Source organism: Haemorhous mexicanus, chromosome 4 (assembly GCF_027477595.1).
Source record: "Haemorhous mexicanus isolate bHaeMex1 chromosome 4, bHaeMex1.pri, whole genome shotgun sequence".
In the NCBI taxonomy this organism is placed as follows: domain Eukaryota; kingdom Metazoa; phylum Chordata; class Aves; order Passeriformes; family Fringillidae; genus Haemorhous; species Haemorhous mexicanus.
The window spans coordinates 36,936,694-36,961,437 of record NC_082344.1 but is presented as its reverse complement, the minus strand read 5'-3'; the positions used below and the strand labels follow the sequence as shown (position 1 = coordinate 36,961,437).

The 24,744-nt window shown below is 35.5% G+C and overlaps 1 protein-coding gene across 1 annotated transcript in view; it reads left to right on the top strand.

Moving 5' to 3' along the window:
* Window positions 1–24,744, top strand: part of FSTL5 (follistatin like 5) — a 269,724-nt gene that overhangs the window by 203,246 nt on the left and 41,734 nt on the right. The window contains exons 9-10 of the mRNA XM_059844470.1: window positions 5,880–6,041; window positions 7,952–8,086. Coding sequence (XP_059700453.1) covers window positions 5,880–6,041; window positions 7,952–8,086 — 297 coding nt within the window. The remainder of the gene's footprint in view (window positions 1–5,879; window positions 6,042–7,951; window positions 8,087–24,744) is intronic.

Below are 24,744 nucleotides of genomic sequence, written 5' to 3'. Positions count from 1 at the left end.
ATCAACACATTCCTGACCAATCCCAATGTGTAAATAATGCCCCAGAGGTGCATAGCAAGAATTAAAATACTAGAATTTATGTTTGTCTCAGTTCAGTTCATAATGAGGCAAAACTCTGCTCAAGTTGAAGAAGGTTTTCTGCAAGACTAGAAAATCAAGAAACATAATTTGAGAGAGGTGAAGGAGGACAAATGTAGTTTTTTCTGGTGATAATGTGTCTGTCAGGAAATTGGTTTTTCATCTGGAAACCACTTTAAACCTCAGATAAATACTATTCCAAAAGCTGGCACTGGAGTGGTACCTTCCTAAATGATTTTGGATGTTGATATTGTGGGGAGCAAGAAGCAGGAAAAGGAGACTTTTTGGGCAGTAGGATTATTTGCTGTGCGTGTTGTGGATAAATTGAGTTAAATCCACTGAGATGAAAGGTCAAATGAACAGCTCTTCCACAGTTTAGATCTGTACTTCTAAGGAATAAGCTTCTTAAGCACAGACATGATGGTCAGTACTTGTAGCTGTGATAATGACTAATTAATATAATGATACTTGTATTAACTGGAGAGTCAGTCAAAAGGTTAATGGGATAATGAGACTACGCTGATCACAAAGATTTAATGTGAAGGTTCAATGAAAACAATGTAATTAGGTTTTAAGTTCTTTCTTGGTTTCCATTTATCTATAGCTATATATTTTTAGGAAAAAAATTCTTATATTTTAGGCTAGTAAGCAATTATTATAGATATAAATCTGATTTACTTTTAAGATTAAAATCGAAGATATTTTTAGTTTTGAATTATCTGGCACAGTAGTAAAGAATAATGAGCTTCCTTTGGAGTCTTAAAAATACATTAATGAGCACTGTAAAAGACTTGTTTTATGGTGAAATAATCAGTCTACTCTTATACAAATATTATGGTAAAGTAAATATTGTGAGCAGCCCTATAAGTTGATATTTTACGCCCTTTCTTATAAACTAAAAAAACAAAACCAAAATAAAAAATTGTGATCAGGAAGTCGTAACTCTTTAATGACACAATCTTAATTATTAGCATTTACATAATACTTAAAACTTTCCATGTATACAATTTTGAGATTGTATGACTCTGAGGGGATGTGATTAAATTAATTAGAGTCTATCAGTTTGATCTTTATTTTTCTTCTAATATATCAGTGATACTTAAATAAGATCAGCAGTTCTGATACCTTAAGGTAAAGAAGGAGAGCCCAGTCCCTCGGCCGGATGCAAGCAGGGAACGTGCAGCATCTGAAAAATTGTTTGCCAGCTTTGTTTTTCCAGAGTTTCTAAGTTTAAGCAAGAGTTATTGTATATATATATCAATAGAAGAATCTAGTTCACTATAGCCATCCACTGGGGTTTTTTTAAACACATGCATTCTCCTGGATTCAAGACAGCTGGAATAGACTATTTTCTCACTTCCCTCCCCCATGAGACCCAACTGAAATAATGCTCAAGAGGTTTTATAGCAAGTGCTAGAGCTATTGAATAGTTACATATCCACCATATTTGGAACCAAAATTCTCACATTGCTTTTTGAATTGAAAGATAAGGGATGTAGAATTCACTCAATTATGTGTTATACTTTACTCTGCTGAATAGAAATGTGTGGTGTCTCCCCTCCCTTTCTAACATATGTCATGATCTTTCTCTTGTAATGTGAGGTTTTTTTTAGCTTAAGGTTCTAGGATATATATCTTTGAAAGTCAGTATGAACACTCACAATAATTATGTATTTAAAATTTTATTTCTGGTGATATTTATTTATTTATTTATTTATTTTCCTTTTTTTTTTTTTTTGTCAGTTACACCAAAAAAAAAACCGAACAAAAACCAACAAAACAAACCAAACAAAAATCTGATTCAAACAAACCCCAAAGACTTTACACTAAACTTGTCACATCAAATTAACTTTTTAGACTGAGCCCACATCTGCCCTTATATTTCAGTTGTCTGCAGCATGCCTCAGTGGCACAGTTCTTTCTTAGTGGAATATTACAAATAGTCTTCAGGGTAATGTGAAATAAATATTATAATGCAAAACAAGGGTTGAAAAACATTTCTAGTTGTATAAACCTCTCAGACACAGAGTTGGTGAGGAAAGAGGAAAATGGCAGCAAATAGAGGAAAGACATGGCAAAAAATAAAGCCCACTGTCATGCAAGAACCTCAGTTCTTGGAAAAACAGTGCTAAAGGGAACAGGATCTACTATAGAAATAAAGGATGGTAAAAGAAAACTCGGACATATTTTCACCTGAGCAGGTCCTCTCCTCCCTTTCACAACTCCTAACAAGCCTTAAGTAGTTAATTTATCGTCATGCAGGGTAAGATTTTATTTGTTGATTTAGGAAGAATTGGATTTCAGTTATATTATTTTCTAAAACTTTTTTTAGCAATAATATTGCATCACAAATATTGCATGCCTTTTGCCCAAATAAAACTAATACATCCCTGTTTCCTGTCAGTGAAAATTCTTTGAAATTGAATCGTTAAAAAAAATTCTTTTCGCATGTGCTCAGTAGAAGTCTGTCAAGGTGAGGTAATTAAATACCCATAAGGTTTTATATGCAATTAGAATATTTCACTGGCACAAAAGGAGACTAGAAGTATCCCAGCATATATAGTCAGAACACGACTAATTGCAGTGCCTTGCTATTGGTCCTAAAAGTTGTTTCTGTTGCTGAGATGCTTGAGAGTGTTCAGTGATGGCAGTCCAGTCTCTAAGGAAGTGGAGGTCCTTGCTTTTCCAGAGACAAGGTGGAAGAAAAAGCCATTTGGCTTTGCTGCAGTGGGAAATCTACAACATGAGGTGGGCTGCCTCAAGGACCTTGTGTCAAGAAATGCTGAACAGGCAGACATGAAAATTGGACTTTAGGAAGTGTGGCAGAGCAAGACTGGGAGCTGAGCTGCCAAAAAATATTCAAACCACTGCCTGTGCAGTCAAGCAGGGCCCATTCTGAAGAACACAGTGGGGAAGGCAATGTCTCAGTATGGAGCACACAGTGCTATGCAAGAGGAGACAGAAGAGGGAAGAAATAGAGGGGAAATAGGAGTGGGAATGTCAGTCTTGAGATGAAAAATTAAGATCCACTTCCATGAAAGAAAAGTTCTTTTCAGAAAATCAATAGAAACCTTAAATCTCTGATATTTGTGTGCTCTTCCTCTCAGCTGGTAGTCTAAGAAACTAAAAGCCATAGTATCTAATTTTTGACCTTCTCCCATGCTATTTTATTACATTTTTGCAATTTGCATTTTGGGGTTATGTAGAAAAGACTGTCCTCTCTAACTGGGTTTGAAATATCCCTGGAACCTACTGACTTTTGCATCTTATCTGAGATGAGGTAGGTTTGTGCATTTCTTGAAACGTAGAAATGTAAGGCATTTCTATGATCTAATGGGACATCATGCTGAGACATCTCTTGTAAATAGTTGAATAGGATTTGAAAATATTTAATCTCATGCCAAAATAGACACAGTTAATTTTTGATCTTGTTATCTTCTTTCATTATCAACTGATACTTCACCCTCTATCCAGCTGTGTTTTGTGACAGCCTAAATATTCCACACTTTTAGGAGCTGCATTAAACCAAACTTTGGCGAATAGGAAATACACTTCCTTAGTCGTATTACAGTTAATATTTTTTTATTGTTAGAAACAACATCAAGCAAGTTGTCTCTATAAAAAGTTAAAGATAAGATAAATAATTATTCATCTAAAAGATCTACATAGCAGGATTTTGAAATCTTGCTTAACCATTGATTACCAATAGGAATATGTCCACTGTGATGTCATATGTCTTCTCTCTGACACTGCTGGTGTATGTAGAAGATTTTTAATTGGTAACCATTTACTGCAGCAAGTTTTCAAACCTTGGAAAAGTGACGTTAACAATTCTTATATTTTGTTAATAAAGAAACTCATTAGACTGGTCTTATACATAGGATCACAGAATGTGCTGAGTTGGAAGGGACCCATCAGAATCATTTGAGTCCAACTCCTGGCCCTACACAGGACAGCCCAAGAGTCACACCATGAGCCTAAGAGCATTGTCCAAACACTTAATGAACTCAGTCAGGCTGGTGTTGTGGCCACTTACCTGGGAGCCTGTTCCAGTGCACAACCACCCTCTGGGTGAATAACTTTTTCCTGAAATCCAGCTGAAACCTTCCCTGACAGAGTTTCATGCCCCTCACTCACGTTCTGTTGCTGGTCACCACAAAGAGATCAGTGCCTGCCCCTCTTCCCTTCACGAGGACGATGTTACTGCAGTGAGGTCTCCCCTCAATCTCCTGCAGGCTGAACAGACCAAGTGTCCTCAGCCACTCCTCATATGGCTTCACCTCAAAACCTTTCACCATCCTTGTGGCCCTGCTTTGGACATTCTCAAACAGCTCAATGTCATTTGTATGTTATGGTGCCCAAAACTGCACACAGAACTTGAGGTGAGGCCACCCCAGAGCAGAGCAGAGCAGGACAATCCTATCCCTTGCCCAGCTGGCCATGCTGTGCCTGATGCCCCCCAGGACTCCCCAGGTTTGCCCTCCAGGGCACTGCTGACTCATGCTCAACTTGCCATCAACCAGGACCCCCTGGTCCCTTTTTGCAGCACTTCTCTCCAGCACCTCATTCCCCAGTTTGTACAACCAACCAGGTTGCCCTGTGCCAGGTGGAGAATCTGGCATTTTCCTTTGTTAAACTTCATACAGTTGGTGATTTACCATCTCTCTAATTAGTTGAGGTCTCTCTGCAGGACCTCTTTGTCCTTGAGGGACCAAACAGCTTCTCCCAATTTGGTGTTGTCAGCAAAGTTACTTAGTATTCCTTCAAGTCCTGTGCTTTGTCCAAGTCTTTAATGAAGGTGTTAAAGAGAAGTGGACTGAGGATTGAGCCCTGTGAAACCCTGTTAATGACTGGATCCCAGCCAGATGTTACCCCATTCACTGTAACTCTCTGTCCCTGACCCGTGAGCTGGTTGTTCACCCATCACGTAACACAGTTATCCAGCTGTGTGGACATTTTGTCCAGAAGGATGCATGTCTTGTTAAACATCTTAATTAATGATCTGAATAATGGGGCAGAGTTCTACCTTCAACAGTTTTGTAGATGGCCCCAAACTTGGAGGAGTGGCTGATAGACTACAGGGTCTTGCTGCTATTTGTTTGACAGGATGGAGAAATGAGCCAGCAGGAATTTAGGAAGTTCAAAGAGAAGTGCTAGAGTCCTGCAGCCGGGGAGGAACAACCCTGGTGCACCAGTATATCCTGAAGGCCACCTAGTGGAAAGCATCCTGGCAGGAAAGGACTTCAGAGGGAAATCAGGTTGAGCATAAGCTAGAGATGTGTCCACATGGTAAAGAAGGAAAGTGGTATCATGGGTACAGAAGATTCTGTCTGAAAAGGTATAAAGAATTATAAACCTGAACAGGTTTTCTGCATGTAGAAGTGATTGTTACTAGGTGTTTTGGAAAGAGGGGAAAGGTGGAGATGAAATGTTAAGATTGGTGAAACAGGGCAATTAAAATCTCTTTACAACATATCATGACTCGCTAATTGCACGTTAGTCATATTTTGTAAAGAAATCAAAGGAAAAAAAATCCTATTACACAACCACCAACTATTGAAGAAGTGAGGCTTTTTTTCTTTGATATCACAGTGAAAAGAGGTTTTTCTCACAGAATATTTTTTCTGCTTCATAAATTTTCTGAGACAGAATTCTGCATTGAATGTCGCTGAATATCTGATGAATACCACGTCTGTATGTAGTTATATATAGCTGCAGGGGTCTTCTGAATTGCTTATAGTTATTTTTCTTAAAATGAAAATAATGTTCTCCACTAAATTATAATTGTTTTCTGTATTCAGTTCCACCAGTTATCCGAGTGTATCCAGAGAGCCAGGCAAGGGAGCCAGGTGTGACAGCTAGCCTTCGGTGCCACGCTGAAGGTATTCCCAACCCACAACTTGGTTGGCTGAAAAATGGAATTGATATCACTCCAAAGCTGTCCAAACAGCTCACTCTTCAAGGTAAAGAGGTGTATTTATTGTTTTCTACTTCTTGCTAATGTTTTATCCATGCATCATTTCCATACTAACTGTCCTTCTTCCATGTGTTTTAACAAAGGCTTGAAGTCTAAGCTAAAACATTTCAAAAGATGTGATTTCTTCTACTTACTTCCCAAGACATGTCTTTCTGCTTTTTCTTTGTTAGAAGAATGACTTTATTACTGGCAGGATTACCAGTAAATTCCAGTATGCTCTTCTCTATTTGAAAATGTGCAGTATCTCAGTGGAGCAGGCCGTGCAAAACCTGGTCCCACTCAGAACTGATAAGAATTTTGTGAGATTTAGGGACCTGATAGTAGAAAGGGCTGGAGGAGAAATACCTGAAATAGATGTGCTGTTTGCTCAAGAGTATCAGCAGACCTCTGTGGGAGGGCAAAGTCATTGATTGCATACACACACACAAGCCCTACCTCTCCTCTCAAAATACCCAAACCTTTCAAACCCCAAAAACCGCAAAAAAAAACCCCCCAAAAAAAATCAAACCAAAAAACCCTCAGTGGGAACTAAAGGAAAGTCTTACCTTTAGCACCAGTTCATTTCTATTAATCTTCAGGGCTCAGCAAAATCAGCAGACATGTTCAGCATAAAATCTCCATGCTTCAGTTTTTCTGGTAATTTTTGATATCTGTAGAAGAAAAAAAACCTCCTGCTGCTTTTGTTCCCTTCAAAACTTTCTCTCACTCATCAACAAAACCAGGATGTGTAGTTAAGATAGGACAGCACAGAGCCTGCACTCTAAGAAGCAGTGGGACAGACAGGGCAATGCTTCTCTGAAGTGTTACTTCCCCTGCAGGTGTCATAGTCCTCTGTTCTTTCAGGTACAACTCTCCTGGATATTTGTTAACAATTGCCTTGCAGAAACACTTTCCACTATGAGTAGAAAGTGATGAACTTCTCTTACATTGCAACATTCTCTTAATTTCTCCTGTAGGGATTTGAGGAATTTTTTTTCAGCTTTCTGTCTGTTCCATATATTTATGACAAATAAATTAAATGTATCCTTCTGTAAGCAAAATACATTTAATTCAATTTTCTAGCATGGAATTATTTGAAATAAAATTTTGAAAATCTCATTACATTTTCCCAGAGATTTTTCTGAGTCAATACTATCTGTGCACTTGCTTCAAGCTAGAAGGGTGCTACACAATGCCCCTTTTAGTCCATACTTTGGAATACCCACATAGCTTGGTTTTTATATAGCTCCTACAACTGAACAAGTATACTATACTTAAAATTCAATGAGTCATTGTTCACACAATTATTCACATCACATTATTTAAAAGACCTTTGCCTGTGAAACCTGGATCATTTGTTGACATTCCTACGCAATCTGACATAAAATTCCTGAGATTTCCATAAGCTTCTACACTGATGTAGGTGAAAAATTTCAATGCACCTGTTTTTCTGTTCTTACACTGCAGTCACACAAAACCAAAACTAACTAGCTGCCTCTGGTTAGGAACAAAAAATTCAAATTTTTATTTATTCATTGGATCTTTGGCCTGTTATATTGCTTGGGTTATTTCGTGTAAAGGAAATGATGGTGTCTTGTAACCAAATGCAACATAATAAAAACCTAATATTTACCTGACTTTAAAAAAAAATCATAGTAATTTAAATATATATAAAACCTCAGATTGATATTTGTCTCTGAAGTACAAAATCAACTGAGGCACTGTGAATAACTGTGAGATGAAACAGTGCATGTAATTCACTAGCCAGTTGAATACCTTTGGACTAATTTGGCATGCCTCCAAGTTATGAACTCAGGAATGAAAATGGTTTAATTAGTGTAAGCAGAGAAACCCTTCTGAATTTATAATCTGAAAGCACTAGCGTGTCTGCATGTTGATTTTTTCCTCTCCTTTCAGCAAATGGTAGCGAGGTTCACATTAGCAATGTGCGCTATGAAGATACGGGAGCATACACTTGCATTGCAAAGAATGAAGCAGGGGTGGATGAGGATATTTCTTCTCTCTTTGTGGAAGATTCTGCTCGAAAGACTCGTAAGTATTGTGAGAAGTATAAAAATACATTTAGTCAGTATTAAAGCTATGAAACGTTAAATAAATTGAGTTTGTGCAGACAGCTGATTTAAAAAAATAAAGTTCAATTAATGGTATCCAGGAGTCACTGAAGACAGAGTGCACAATCTGCAGTACATTTAGAAGTAAAAGGAAATCTCTGATTCATTGTGTGAACCAACATATTTTTTGCATTGCTGGTAAATTTTTCATAGTTTCCTTTTGAGAGATGTGTTGCATACAAAGGGAATGTGAAGGGAAAAAAGGAAAGGGATGTCTGTATATGGCAACTATTAGTGTGTTTTCCAGTGGTTGATGAGGAAGGGGAGGAAAAGTCTTCCTTCCTGTCTGTTCTTGACATATACCAAGAGTCAAAACCAGCCTCATGATGTGACAGTAATCATATGGCTTGATCTCACCTGCTGAAGTGCCTCGTAGGTCCAGAGCAGTTCCAGCCTGCCCATGCTGCCTTGTGCCTGGAATGAGGAGGAACAATGAACACATTAACTTCTATTTTGGGAGTTGAATGTGCCAAAAAAATCAATATCACTACTAACAAGCAGTATTCTTCATCCTCTGCTAACTGGTAGTGGGATTTATAAACCCTGTTTTCCTATTATTTGTCTAACAATATTTTTTTCCTCTTACCTTGCTTTGCTTAGAAAAATCCATTGCTGAGTTTATATTTCACCCATTTTTTGTTTGGTTTGATCGGTTGGTTTGGTCTGTTTGTTATTTTTCTTTTGAATCTCTTATTTTAATGAATACTACATACTTATTAGAAATACATCCAGTAAAATGATAGTTATCTTACTAGTGAGTGTGATTGCATTAACTTAAGACATTCCTGTTTATTTAAAAGCATATTCAGCAGTGTCAAGTACTCAGCAGGATACCAGTGGCAGAATTAGTAGTACTGCAAGTCTGCCTGACACTCACAAACCACAGGACATTGAGTTCAGTTACATATAGGTTTACTATGCTTCAAATATTTCAGAGGAAATCTTCCATGCAGAAAAATTTTATAATCTAAGTGTTGATATCTTTACTTAGCTGCTTTAATTAAGACTAATTATTACTGTAATTTTTCAAAAGCCTTAACATGGATTTTTTTTAAGTGTCATGAAAATTACTGCTCAGACATTTTTGGGAAGACACCCGAGGATAAATAAGTTGTTTGATCATGCAGAGTTTCTGATAATCTGGTAATGTGAAGTAGCTTGGCCACTTCCATTTGCCTCTTGCATTGTGTGAAAAATATTGTGAATGTTGCCAGATTTCAAGACCCTGACGAACTCTAGTTGGTATATGTTTGGTTAAAGCTTGTTTGGCCTTAACAACAAATTAATTGTAGCCAACTAGCCAGTTTGCAAGTGTTTTAGTTAAGTTAGTTAATTAAAGTTTAGTTAAGTCAGTTCAGTTCTGAACACCTGATCTGCTGTCAATATGTATGGATATCCACAACAACGCAGAACTCTCTTTTCAGGAATTATAATATGATCTAATAATTTTAGATCGGCTACCTTAGCAGGATTTGTAAAATCACATGCCATACAGTGAACACAGCTTGTAACAAATGCTTTAATAACTACTAGCAGTGAGTTAGAATGACCATTGGTGTCATGAAAGATGTAAATGAAGGAAGACAGAATATAAACCAAGTCATTTCTCAGACAATTCATCCAAAAGATATTTTCCTTTCTATAAAAATAATTTACTCTGAAAGTTCTATGTCATATGTTGAAGGGAAGACTTTTACCATTATGTTCCTTGGCATTTGAACGTGGTTTCCCAATAATTGATCCACGTGTAAATACTCATAAACCCCAAAGATGTATAATCATACAACATTCAAATTTAGGTGGAGAAGGTATTTACATGTTAAACTTCAATTTGTTCAGAATCCCATTTTGGTACATGCAAGAAGAATAAGGTATGTACTAGTAAAAAGAGCACTCACTCTCAAAATCATTGTCACAACTGCATGAACAAATTACAGTAGGTACACATTTTTATAGATGTAGTTTAAAAAGCTGCTGCTGTTTTTAAAAGAAATTTCTTTGCAGGGAGGAGTTGCTAGCATTGGAGAGCTGCTATTAGAACTGGAAGGGCCTCATTTTTAACTCTTTTCTGCTTGTTTTTATATTTCCTCCAAAACTCTTCTTCATACATTAAATTATTAAGGAATAAAATCACACAGCTAGAACCACTTGGATAGGATTGTTGGCTTTTTTTTTTACCCCACCCACACATATTAGGCACAATGATACAACTACTTCTATTTCAAGCCTATTGATTAGGTCACAAGTTACATTCTAAAGACAGTCTCTGGTGAATGTAAATGTGATTCTGTATGATCTGATATAAACTATTTCTGTCATTTATGACATTTTTATAAAATATTTTGCTTTTATCCTCCTTTAAGAGAATAAAGCAGACATACTTTTTAATTTATTTTTTTGGGTTCCTTATTAGAGGGCTCCCTTTTGGAAATCTTAGGATATTGTTTTGAATAAAATAAGATCAGATTCTCACTAGCTTGTCAGTTAGTATGGGATTTTCTCCTTTGTAATGTCATATAAGATAAAAATCAAAGCAAAATAAAAGCATTTCTGAACATTGAATTGATTTTCTATTGAGAGTTTAGTGAGAACTTTACAGTTGAGTTCTAAAATATAAATTACAATTGCACTGCCTTGAGCATGACAGTAATTTCAAAAGCCACATAAGAAATGCAGAACATTATTCCATTACCAGTGCATATATTTTATTTCCTAGAAAGTGTAATAGTCAAAGTAAATGTTCACTTTTGTACTTATCTGACCCATTGTTTGTGTGCATTAGAAAGCTTTGGGGTTTAATGTAACTTCACACAAAAAAGCTAAATTTTATTATTTTTGTGTGGAATCTTGCTTTCCATGCATCCCAAATTTATTAAAAACTCTGTTCAGTGCTTTGAGAAAAAAATAGTATCTGTGACAGAAAGGGCATGGCTAGTTAACTTCTCTGTAAACTGGTAATTTAAACAGCTCCTAAGAGATAATACTATATTTTCTGCTACCTTGGACTAAATAAAAATCTGTGTCATCATGGAAAAGTAGATTGCTAAATAATAAGCAAACCTTTACCTCACTTGCCTGTCTGAAAGCGCTATCAGATTGCTAGGTTTGCATCATTCATAGGATTATTACAGATGCATGTAACACATATGTCTGTATTATAAAGAGGAAAGAAATGAAGGCAAAGCTATACTGAACTGTGGGAAATGTGATCCTAGTAGAAAAAAAAAAATACACAATGTGAAGTATGAATTAAGGGTGCTAGGAACTTGTTTATTTTGAAGTTTCCAGTTTCAGAAATTTGAAGTCCACTTACCAAGAGAAGTCAATATACTTAGATGATAATGGTTCATCATCAGGATGGTAATCTAGATGGAGGTGAATGGAAAATACTCTGAAAATGCTTTGTCATCCAGATCTGTTCAGTAAATGCCAGCACTGAACAGGGAAGCATTGCTCTGTCTCACATAGGTAAAATTTTGGATAGTGTGTGATAGTCTCAAGGATAGTTTGACCTCCTCTTAGCACATCAGCCTTTTTCAATGTGCGCTAAAAATAAGACTTCTGAAAACATGCTTTCATTTTAGCATTGTCTTAGGTGAGAGAAATGAAATTATTTTTAAATACTTTAACTTTAACCATGCCTTTTACCAATTAACTCATTCTGTAGCTGAAATTTTATTTATTTATTTATTTAACTATGCCCCAGGGATCCTTTTTGCTAGATTTGTGAAGCCATAATGGAAAGTTTTAGTTTATATTACCTATATAAATGTCTCTTACAAGTACTGGTGATAGATTTCTACTGGTCTCTATTATCAGATTTGGTTTAATTCCTCTGATGTTGATAATAGCAGTAGCATCTGAAATACTTCTGAATGTGAGAACTGTGCTGTTTCGATTCTCTAGAGACTGCGAATTCTCTCTTTGCTGTGAATTCTATTTTCCCTCAAGCCTGCAGTTACAGCCATTGAGAATGAGATAGCTGGTCTGGTTGATAGCTGAATAACCCCTGTGGTGACTGGTAAAAACATTCTGGGGATTAATGACCTGGTCTAAATCTCATTGAAGACACAAGAGTCTCCCCTACTGTCATGATCCTCTAATAATACCTGAGACAGCTCAGCTGTGTTGGAAGGACTCTTTGGTGTAATCACATTTGTAAATACAAATAGCAGTCCAAAATCTGGTTTTATTTTCATTCCAATGTATTTTTATTTTTCAGAACTGGTATTGCATGGATTCATAGATTTAAGCATGATGGAACCATTTTATCTAACTCTATTCTTCTACATTTCACAAGACATTAAATTGTATTCTGTTCTGCCTGAATACAGAGCTAATGCTTTGTTTGCCTGAAGTGTGTCCTTACAGAAATGCATATACCTGAGTCAGCCATGCAGAGAGTCAAAAAAACCCTCATTTCTCTTGGTGTTTTGCTTTATTCATTAATCAATTTCGCTATTACAGACTAATGCTTAGTTTCCATTTTGAAGTCAGTTTTTCCTTCAGTTGCCTCCTTTGAGTCTCTCTCTTTTTTTTCCCCCTCCAATAAATTGACCTCTTAAGAATTTTTGTCCTATGAATATATGAATATTGATTGCAAATTCTCTCACACACAAAATATATGTTTCTCATAATAAGACAGTTACCATAGTACTCAGTCTTTTTGTCTTGAGAATTCTAATTGTTTTAGTACAGTTTGTTTTTTTTTTTCAAATGAGTACTGCTCTTTGCACAAGAAAATGTATTATTTGGTTTTTTAATGTTCTGGAAAGAGAAATATATATATCTGGTAATCTTTTCTTCCACATCCATCAATCCTTTGTCACTATTTTCCACTAATACCAGCAGTGGAAGTTTGTTTATATGTTTACCTCTTATATGTTATCCGACCTCACTTTCCAAATCCTATTCCTTCTCACCTGTCTCAGTTAGGCATAGTCTGTTCTTTATTTTCCCAGACATCTACATTTCAATTTGGATAAAACAATATTTAATTTATTTTACAGATGAACTAGACACAGTCATTCAAACAGTTTGTTAAAGCTGTTGTTTATCCTTACAGGTAATTCACAGACTTGTTAGGAAATGATTTTGTATTTGTTTACAGATCACTGATGAAAGTGGTTAAGACACGATTCACTACCTGTTGCTCTGGTCATGCTCCAGAACTTTCTCCTTCACCTTTTACTAATGGTTTAACTGCATTTTCAGATTAAATATTTTGGCAGTTTCTAATTCTATTAACATGTATTTTACCTTTATTAAATAACTCATATTTAATCGGAGTATTCTGTCTTAACAAATCAGATGTTTAGCAAAATTATGGGTTACAACTGTGTGAATTTTTACATTATCAAACTCTTATTTACATTAAAAAAATTATCAGCTTTGTCTGTGAAGACCTGGTCTCTGTTAGAACATATTAGCTGACTTATAATTTTATAGGTTTTTGATTTCTTACTGAATTTAATTATATGCAAGTGTTGTCTGTTCTTTTGTCTGGATCATATAACCCAGTCTAACTAGCCTACAGCTACTTGAGTTATTAAGTTTCAGGAAGTGGGGCAACTACTAGGAGCAGATACAGTGCTACTTTATGGCACTCTTAAAATTTATGATGTATTGATGATTCTGAAATGTATTCGAAAGAAATAGCACCAGACCAGCTGAAACTTTTAGCAAGTATTCTATACATTGCATTTGGACCTGTTTTTTTTAAATATTTGTCTTGACTACACATCATTTACCCTCCTTTTTTGTCCTTTGTAGAGTAGAAGGTATTCAATCAGGCTCTGGTTTCAGTTATTATCCTGCTCCTGTACAAATGCAAGACAAAAATATTTATAGAAGAATATTGTCAACAGAACATTAAAAAATCCAAACTAGTTCATTTTTGCTGCTGTTTTTAAAAAAAAAGCAGCAGCAGTACAATTTAAACCTTGAATAGCTCTGATGTGACAATGCTTTTCTTCCACCTTTAGCAGCAATCTATGATGTTTTCCAGGGTTTTTGCTGCTGCAATGGTATAAAGGAATGTCAGACAGCTGGAACCTCTTCTGCTGGCAGAAAAATAGGATTTCATCATAACTAAGCCTCCTTATTTTCTTTAGGACTCCTATTTCTCTCTTTTTGTAAACAGGTTCTATATTCTAGCGCCCAGCATCTGTGCAGCAACTGATAAAAGATGGCTTTTCATTTTCTAGTTTGCAGTACATGCTGGTACATATTAAGAGACTCGCAAATCTTTTATTAATAGATAATTTTCTTCTCCATACTACTGGATTTAGCATCATTTAAAGCATGAGCACACGAATGGACAGCTCCACTGTAGATCTCTGTTGATGACAACATATGATATCCACAAACACAGACTGGATCAGCCCAACTCCTAGAAGCCATTTGGCAAACCAAAGTCATCATCTCACTGTTGGTGAAAACCTGTTTGGAAGCTGAAAAATTTAAGTATAGGACAAAGATAATTTGGCAGTGTATCTTGACAATATATTTATGAGAAAGGTGGAGTGGGAAACATGTTACAGCATTTTTTGTTGATACATGGTAGGATAATAATTTTAAAGAGAGGAGGAAAAAATTATAACTTCCATCTATGGAATTTATTTTTTTTGTGAGATTCCATTGAAATAGTAGTAGGACCAATGGAATTGGTCCAAATTTTAATTTTTAATGAAAGTAACATTACTAGACCATGGAATATAATACGTAGCTAAATATACCAAATAAACTATTTTGTTGACTTAGAAAAAAGATGGCTAGGAAGTCTTAATAATGGAATACTTAATATAAATAATAGAGTAGAATATATCACTGTAACTTGATACACATATGGAATATCAGATTTCACTGAATATAGGTTGTTTTTTTCCTAAAGAAGAAAATCTGGTAGTGTAGAAAACAGGAAAATAAAAAATAGTCATCACCAAAGACAAGTGAATATTCTCAAGAGTAATTTTCAAGTACTTTTTTTTTGTCTTAGCTACTAGTAAAATATTTTGAAGTAAAGTAACTTTAAAAATCCAATTTTTTTTGGTTGTTTCTGGCTAACTTTGACAGGTACTTTGTGCTTTAGTTTCTTTTCTGTTTCAATTTAGATTAATTCTACTATACTAGAGCCATAGATCATAGAAACTCATGCTGTTCCCTTTGAAGTGAAATAGTTCTGTGGGTTTGTGGGTTTGGTTTTTTTTTTTAGTACTTTAACTTTTCCTAAGTATTTCTAAAAAATTGTGTTACAAAGTGTAGTTCAGTTTGTGATTGATTAATATGACTTCTTAGGTGTTTCTCTAAATTTTTTTTGTGACTTATGTATGCACCTTGGGAGACAGCTGTCATGATAAAGAGTTATCAACTAAAACTATTAGGACATTGCCAAGACCAATTTGGAAGTTCTTGATGAACTTTTAATATTTGGTAGCTTTTATTTTTATTTTAGTTGTCAACCACAGGCTCTTTTGTTACTGAATTCACCCACTATGACATATCATATACGTCAAAGTAATTTATCCTATGGTTTCTTTTACTTAGTCACAAAAAGCAGAACTAAAGTTCTCTTTTTGTATCTCTCGGGCACTGTATCTTAGGACTAAATTAAAAAAAAATAATATAACTGTTCCATGCCATTAAGTAGCTCTACTTCTAACTGTGCCTTTTTTAGGTAATGCCATAGTTTTATCACTTGAAAAGATTATGTGATCTGAATGGTACTAACTTGACAGGTTTATGGCCATCATAAGCAACAAGACATCTCCACTGCCTAGAACTGAGAGCAAGACTAAAAGCCTTTTGACTGTGATTTATGGCCTAAATTCTCTCTGAAAGGCTTTATGCAATTTTAATAGAATCTTCCTGTCATATCTGATACTGAATGGTACCTATTTACCTAATTTTCTCAGAGATAATTTATGCTGGCATTTTATTTTATGGCAGAGCTAAACAAGTTTATACTTGTTGACAGCATTGTGGGCAAAGACTTTATTTCAAACTTCCAAGTAATTCAGCTCATGAACCATTTTTTCTTCCAGCTAGTGTACACTGGATTGAGTTAATGTGCTATGGGAAAGGACTTATGCATGATTCATTATAAGGAGTTATACAAAATGTAGAAAAATAAGGTAACATTTTCATATTTGAACAAAATTAAAGTGTCAACTGTTGACTTTTAACTGATAATAGTCTAATATAAAAAACAGATCTTTGTTATTGTATTAATCTAAAATGAAATTGAAGTGCATATTACATAAGAACGGACTGGAATTCGGATAGAATTTCTAATGACAATTCTTTTTAGATACTTGAAGCAAGCAGTAGATAACTTTAAAAAAAGTGTCGGCTTCACAAATAAATTAGGTTTTATATATTTGCATTTGTATATAAACAAAACCAATTGTAATTTCTTGTAGAAAAATAATGAAATTAAAAGTAGATATGTGATTGTGGAATCACAGCAAAAATATAATTCATGTCAACCTCATCTTCACTTTTAATGCAATTATTTCTAATATAAAAATGATAATTAAAAATTTATGTCGTTCAGCAAAAATATAGTAATTATGTTATAGATTTACCCTGTAACATAAGGGCAGGTTTTAATACATTAGAGATGTGAGAAAAAAGAGTAAGTAACATATACACTGTCTTTATACTGTGGTTGGGGTTAATCCAAACAGTTGACAATGGTGATGGCAATGAGTGAAGTAAGGAGACAACATCCCTTTAAACATTTTAAAATTACTCTATTAATGCAATTGAAAGTACAGAGGATTATGATAACACAATTCTGAAAAATTGTGTTGAACTACCCATTTTTTCATATGACTTTATTGCATTTTCCTCATTGTCCTATTTTGTATTTCATCTACTTGTGACCTCTTGCCATCATGGAAGTGAAGGCAATGAAAAGGGACAGTGGCTTCCTATCTTTTAATTGATATCCATTTTGTTTATGTCTAGATATATAGTATTGCATGCTGATTACTGAAAATTTGAGCATCTAATAATGCCAAAAGGAAATAGAAAAGTTACATTTAGTCTTCAAACTCAATGTAAATTTTGTCTACACACGCACACCTTATTTCCAAAATGCATTGAATGTTTCAAGAAAAGAAAAGTAGGGAGGAATAACACTAGTTGACAGTTGAAATCTTTGAAATTGTCTATTGAGACAGAAAAGTAAATGCAATGAAATTTATTACCAATGCAATAGGAAAGAGAAGGACACAGAATTTATTTGCAAAGTGATATTGCAGTACCGTCATTCATTTGGTACTAGAAATACCATGGATTTTTGCAGTTGTTTTTTCATCCAAAGTGGATAAGAATTTACACTGCTATTAGTCTGCTGCAGAATTTCATGAATTACTGAGGAAAGTTTAGTGAAATATGTGCAACCTATTACCATTCAACCAGCACAGTGTATAACAAAGATGAAGAACAAGCATTCAGATGTTAGATTAGCTGCTCCTAAGCAAAGGCTGGGGCTGTACAGAAAACCATAGAATAGCTGTGGAAGGACAATGAAAAGTCATTTTTATGGAGCTACAAGTGGGCTTAAAAAGAAAAAGAAAGAAAAGCTATTTCAGGAAAACTTGGATTCTCCCGTGTCTTGCACTGGCGGACAAGGGGGAAGGAGGAACAATGCAGACTTCTTTTTGATGGCAATATAAAAGGCCCAACAACAAATGATGTAATAAAATAGCTGCTTTAATAAGATATAATAAAAAGATGAATATAGGTAGTGACTAAAACTTGCAACCCTTCACATGCTGGGCATTACGGATTTATTTGTGCAGCATGGGATTAATTTTGGGTGGATTTTCCCACAGTGAGCTGCACAGATCCTGTCCTTGGAGAGGTTCCTGCTCCCTCCCATGCTGTGGTGGTTTCATCTGGTGTAAAAAAGAAAGCCATATATCTTCTGGCAAGTTGCAATTTGTCATAAGGCCCATGAGTGTGCAGCACAGGGTTTTATGGGCATTCCAGCACCTACCCTTGCAGCAGGTACCCACCCATGTGACATGCAGGCTTCCCTGTCACAAGGTAGGGAAGACATAGCCTGCTCAAGTCACAAACTTTTGGAATACAATGTCTTCTGCAAGGCTCCCAGTACATCTCCTAGAACTATTTAATAACTCTGTTGAATCATGGCAAAAGAGAAGATGGTACTCTGTCTTGAAACCAGAACATGTTGCTGAGATCTATCAATAATTCTGTATGCTTTCATAGTGAAGTTTACAAATGGTTGAGAACTTAGTATAAAGTGTGGCTGAAAAATATTAATTTTTGCTTAACCAAAAAGGGAGGCAAACAATATGTTCCTTAGCATACTTTATATCTATACATGCTGTACTTGTTCCAGCATTGACCTCATTATCTTGACACTTGACATCTTTCCTGAAAAGAAGTTATAGGTCTGATTAAAAAAATAAGTGAGGTTTCTTGATCTGTTAGGTGATATTGTGGCTGTTGTTTATAATATTATATTGCATTCTTAAATTATATCTCAATTTTCTTCTAGCTGATTTGCTAATTTTAAAATTAATATGTGAGGCTTTTAAAGAACTTTTATTATCCTGCCCTTTTTCTTGAACAAAGCCCAGAAGCATACATATCATTTTGCATTAACACAAATTAGTGTGTTCTGTACTTAGCATCTTAAATCATTTTGTTTGATCCTGTACAGTTCCCCACACTTGTGTAATTGTAATTACTTTTTTATTTTCTCTCCTATGTCACCCCTAGAAAAACACTGATAAACTGTAGAACATTATGGTTAAATTTATGGGACCTCAGTGTTATGTATTACATGGTTATTTCCTCACAATGTGAGGAGAAAAGTAATTTTAAAGGGAATCCTCCAGATTGCCCTGGGGAAATGAATTTGCTGTATTTCATAAGAAAGACTGTGTAAGATAACATAGGCAAACACAGAATTGTGATCTGCATCTGGAGACACTGTCTAGGCATGTAGGGATAATTTTTAAAGTTCAGAACCCATTTGCAGCTGAGTCTGGTGAATGACAAAAGATGGGCTTCTACTGAGACATCAGCATGAAAAAGAAGGTTGAGCACGAATGTGGACCTGCTGAGGGGGATGGGGACCTGGTGGCAAAGGATCTGGAAGGGGACAAGTTGTACTGAAGGTTTCTTCACATCTCTGTTTCCTGGCAAAACTGTTCCTAGGAACATGACACCAGTGGGAAGGTTTGAGAAGGAGCCATCCTCTGGCAAGGAAGCTTTCTTTTTCGGTGGTGTATAGGGTCTGATTGAGAGCATTTAAATGAAGTGAACTTTCACAGGTGAAAGGGCCTGGATAGGATGAACCCAACTGGAAAAACTGGCCCATGGCATTGTGAAGTGACTCTTGACAATCTGTGAAGGATGATGGTGATCAGGGAGGTTCCTGCCTACTGTGAGAAAGCCAGCGCTGCTTTTCGAGGGCAAGAGGGAGAATCCAAGACATGATAGGTCTTGGTCTGCCTCATGTTGATTTCTGGAATAGGGATGGAGCATTTCACCCTGGAAACCATTCCCAGAACTGAAAGGTGTTTAGCAACAATCATCATGGATTTACAGAGGAAAAATATCTTGGTCATCCTGACAGCCTTCTGCAGTGTGGTGACTGGCAGGGTGATGTAGGAGATGTTGTTTAGCAAGTCCTTAGAAATCTTTCGGGTACCCTCAAAGACAAAACCATGAAGTTCAGGCCAGATGCACAGAGAAGAGGGTGAATCCAAAACTGGCTGCACTACTAGACCCAAAGTCCTGCATCATATCCCAGGGCTGTTTTTTCCCTTTCCTGTCTGTTGAAGCACAAATGTTGTGGGAAAGCTTAGTATCCAGCCCCTTTCTAGAGTGATTGTTCCTGTTTTCATTCTCAACCTTCAGCTGACAGCAGATGAGGAACTTCTGTGTGCCAATATAATTTTTAATAATATGTCTTTCATTGCTTTTTCCAAACTTTTTTTTTTAAAGGATACTAATGTATTTAGCTTTTGTAGCACTGGGTTTCAATGAACCTCCCAATTTCATTATGTGTGTGTGTGACATACGTGTTTTCTATGTTGTATTCCTTTCCTTTGTTTGGGATTTTTTAAATTTCTTAAGTTCATTACTTTGCAATATGTGTTGGTTTTCAGTGATGGTGTTTTAAAAATTTGACTCTGTTGCATGCTGAGTTCTAAATACTAAAAATTTGCAAGACTATATTTGTTTTCTTTTTTTTCCTCCCCAGACAGAAAGAGCAATATTAGGATAATATAATTTCTTTGATCTCAAAGGTCTAAAATCCAATTGTAAACAAGATGTCCAAATAAAATTTATGTTTTCTGAGGAAAAATCAATATAAAATTTTAATTGCTTAACATGCTATCTAATAATTCCATTCTTGGTCTTCCAAAGAGAATGGTGAACATTATACAGCATGACAATTTTGGTAGCATGGTTGAGCCACTGCCATACAGAAAAACATCTTGTGTATATTTTAATTTTGTATATCTCTCTCATAATTATCTTCTGAAATCAATCTCTTCAAATTCCAGGGTTTAAAGGAAATAATGAAAATTGCCTCACCTGTTATTAATATGTATATCATTTATGTGCATGAAAGTGCCCATGCTTTTTGTAATGGATGATAAGCCACACTGTTGATAATGGCTACTGGAGTAACCTTGGAGGGGTGCAGGGGGAGTGATGGGGTTTACCTGTCCCCAGGGACTACTGTGGCTAACCAAAATTTGGTCACATGACATGGAGAACTGCTGTTAATTTACTGTTTCCAGTGGTTTACCTGTAGGAGTATTTTAGTGAATCAGAGACTAAAGCATTATAATTATTTCAGAATTGATGTATCATTTCTTGTTTTCCCTTGTTCACTTGCATTTTCTGTTCTTTCTTTCTCTTACATGCTGCAGTTGCAAACATATTATGGCGAGAGCAAGGTACTAATGGAGATTACTTTTGTTCATATTTTCTGTAGAGTGATGAAATGCTCATCTGTTGTTTCTTGTGTGTGTGTGCCTATGCTTGTCTGTACTCTGCAGTTACAATAATTACCTACCCCCTTGCAACACTGAGGAATTTGACTTTAAAAAAATTAAAGTGGAAATGAATCCTATAAATGCTCATACTTTTGTTAACTGCTTTTCCTTTTTGGGAGAGAGAAGGAAATAAGCTGTTCACATTTTTCAGACAATTGTTTAAAGATACACGACAAGAAGCTCAGATTTAAAATGCAGACCTTTAACTTTTGATTGTTGTCATGGTAAAACTTCTAACCAGTCAGCCTATATGCTGTTGAGATTTATTTTCTTGTATGAATCTCTCTTATTTGACAAAATTATAATCTTTAACAGTTTACAATTAATATACCTGTTGTTGCTTAATTAAGCCAAGCATTTTATTCTTATACTCAGGAAAGATTTGAAAATAAATGTTGGGGCAGAGAATGGATGTTTGTGATGAACTGAAGGATAAACATAAATAAAGACACAATCAGGTGTCTTTATAATATAAAAATGTTATGACATAAAAATCAAATATATTTTTAAAAGCAAAAGATAGGTATTAATTTTCATATATATAACATGATCTCAAAAATTTTCCTTATATTCCAGAAAAAAAACATAATCTAAGAGTTGTCATTCTGTTCCCATTCTGTTGCTCTAAGTAGCCTGTTCTTCATCTGATGTTGCAATTTAGGAATTAAAATATTTCAGTAGTAAGAAATTATTTCAATTATTTCCATTGGAAGATTGATAATACAAGATAGCAAGTGAATCAGGTTTTGCTGTGAATTTATGCTACAAATGGTATTTCTGTATACTTTTTAAAAATTTGGTTTTAATTAACTTAAATATTTAAAAATCTGACATTCTATTTGCCTGCATGTAGTAGCCTTTGGCATTCCCAGTGTATTTATAAATATGAACTAGTTTTATTTTTTATTCCTGTTTTACCAGTTGCTCAGCTGGTACAAGCAGTAATTTCTGGGATTGCAGTGGATCTCAGCTGTGATCCTCCTGCTCTATTGGCCTTGCAGAGTACAAATGATGTGTTTAGTTTCATACAATTACACTGTTAATGATTAAACTGATATGCAACAAGTTTGTACCAAATTCTCAAAAGTATGCTGTTCTCATCTCTTGTTGGGAAAGTATTAAGTATAGTTTATCTCAAAACTGAAAACATGATTAGTATCCCCTTGATTTTTTAATTTATTGTCTTTTCAAATCAATTTGTTTCTTTCAGTCATTAGAATAAACCTAGGAAAATTTAACTTCTGTGACAAAAAATACCAGTTAAAAATAATAGCTTACCAGAGTTCTTGTAAAGATATTCAAATTTCTCTGCTACTAATTTGAAACTAATCAAGAAGCAATTTATAGTACAGGATCTTGTGTTTCCTAGTTCAGATATTCCCAGTCTTTCTGCATAGAAATGCAGGCCAATCGTTGTGTTTCCAATAAATACTGTTGCTAACTACAGCATTGGAAATATTTTACAAGAGAGAAATACCCTGAAGATGCCAATAACCATCACCACCAACTTCTCTGGGCCATCCATACTCTGCCATTTCCTGTTATGAAAGTATTGACACATTGGAAGGGAGGGATGGGTGATTAGTAGGACAATCAAGATCATGAAACCATACACAGGCCTTAGTGCCTAGAGATGTTTCTGTATCAAGTTCCCAAAATCTTTGTCATAACCACTTGCATCAGAAAATCTGAAAGGATTTTGAAGGTACATGTGTGTTCCAATAATAATGTAATATGTAAATAAATACAGTTCTATTCATATAAATGCAAAAGAACTGCAACCACCACCATTAAAAAAATGATGTTAGCCAGTTTTAAGTATAAATTTAGTCTAAATAAAGCAAATCTATTTATCTACTGCTTCTGGCACTGCACTAAAAATGTACAGGATTGTATTTAGTGGTAGGAGAGTTGCAAAATTAAGTCATCAAAGGAATAGCTCCTGTAGTTCTGGAAAAGTGGCTTGCTGAGGGGATTAGGTATTTACGCAGACTACATAATTGTACAGGAATCTGTAGCCACTCACTCAAATGAAGAGTTTTGGGTCATAATAAGTTGGAAAGGGGAATTAACTAATTGGATCCAGAGGTAAAGGCTTGTTATATGAACTGACTTCCTAAACTTGGTATTGAAATTGAAGGAAGGATATTTCATACTGTATATCCTTCACTGTTTTTGTAGAACAGTTTGGAGAACATTATTATCCAGACTTTGGGAATAAAGCCTTAAAACTTTGGCCTGTTTATTAGTCATAAATAATACCTGTACATTGGGAATATTACTTTGGAGTATTGACACCTGAGGTGGAGGTTTTAGGAGCCTGATTACCAAATGTCTGAGTCACCTGGGGCTGTCATCTTAGCTACTTCCTCACATTCTGGTATTGCTTATCCTGCTAATAACTATAATATACTTCAGCCAATGAGAGGATGGAGAAGGGAAAACCCTGTTTTGTGCCCAGCCATGTTCACATATTCATCCCCAGGGTACAATATGCCAGTTGCTCAGCTATAGATCTCCACACTGTGTTCATTGGTACAGGCAGCCTAACATCAGTCCGGCTTATCTGCAAATTTCAGCTGTTCTTGCATGATACAATGTCAGGCATTCTCTAAAGAGAGACCTGAACATGCTGTCTCATACAGGCTGTGTGGTTTATCTGCACACAAGGCACAAAAGTGCCCACTGGCCAGAGTGGGCATATTGCCCTGAGTACACCCTGTGCTCTGCATAGACATGACTGGGGAGTTTTCCATGAACCTAAACCTGCTTCCATGTTACACCTAATGCAGCATAGACAAATTTCTCTCCCAATTTTTGCTAGCCTTTTAATAGATAGATTCAATATAAAGTGAGGAAAACCCTGCTTGGAGACTGCCTCTCTTTCTGGGAAAATTTAGCCAGAAGTGGGAAATGATTCCCCAAGATTTCTCAAAGATAATTGACTGTGTTTGTTCTGGGCATAGCCTGACAACCATCTACATACTACAACCTTTAAAGAACCATGTTAGCTATGTGGTTCCTAACAGGGATTGGAAATGTGTACATAAATGCATATGTACATACATACAAAAACATTCATTCCCCCTATCCCCTCTTGATTTTTGTATTATTTTATTTTGTATTAAGACCTGTTTTCTCTCTATTAACATTGGTTTTCCCTAGAATTTAGGGTAAGTAGAATTTCAGATTCAAATTTCTTTTTCATGGGTTTGACTCCTCTGTGTTCCTATACCAAATATTGTTATGTGAAGTGAAAGCTTAGGTCCTGTGCCCAGGATGGATGCACATGTTCACCATTGTAGCCAACAGTTTAGTTGTTAGAATGGTTATAGTTATGATTTTATGAGTACTGTGATTTTCTTCAAAGAATTGTATGAATATGAACTGATCATCCATTGCAGCATCCACATAGCAAATCAACAACTGTTGTCTTAGTTGGCACACAGAAAACTAGTGAGACTGTCCTTTTCTTTGGTCATGACCATAATCACAGATATTGTGAGACTTCATGCTGCAGATC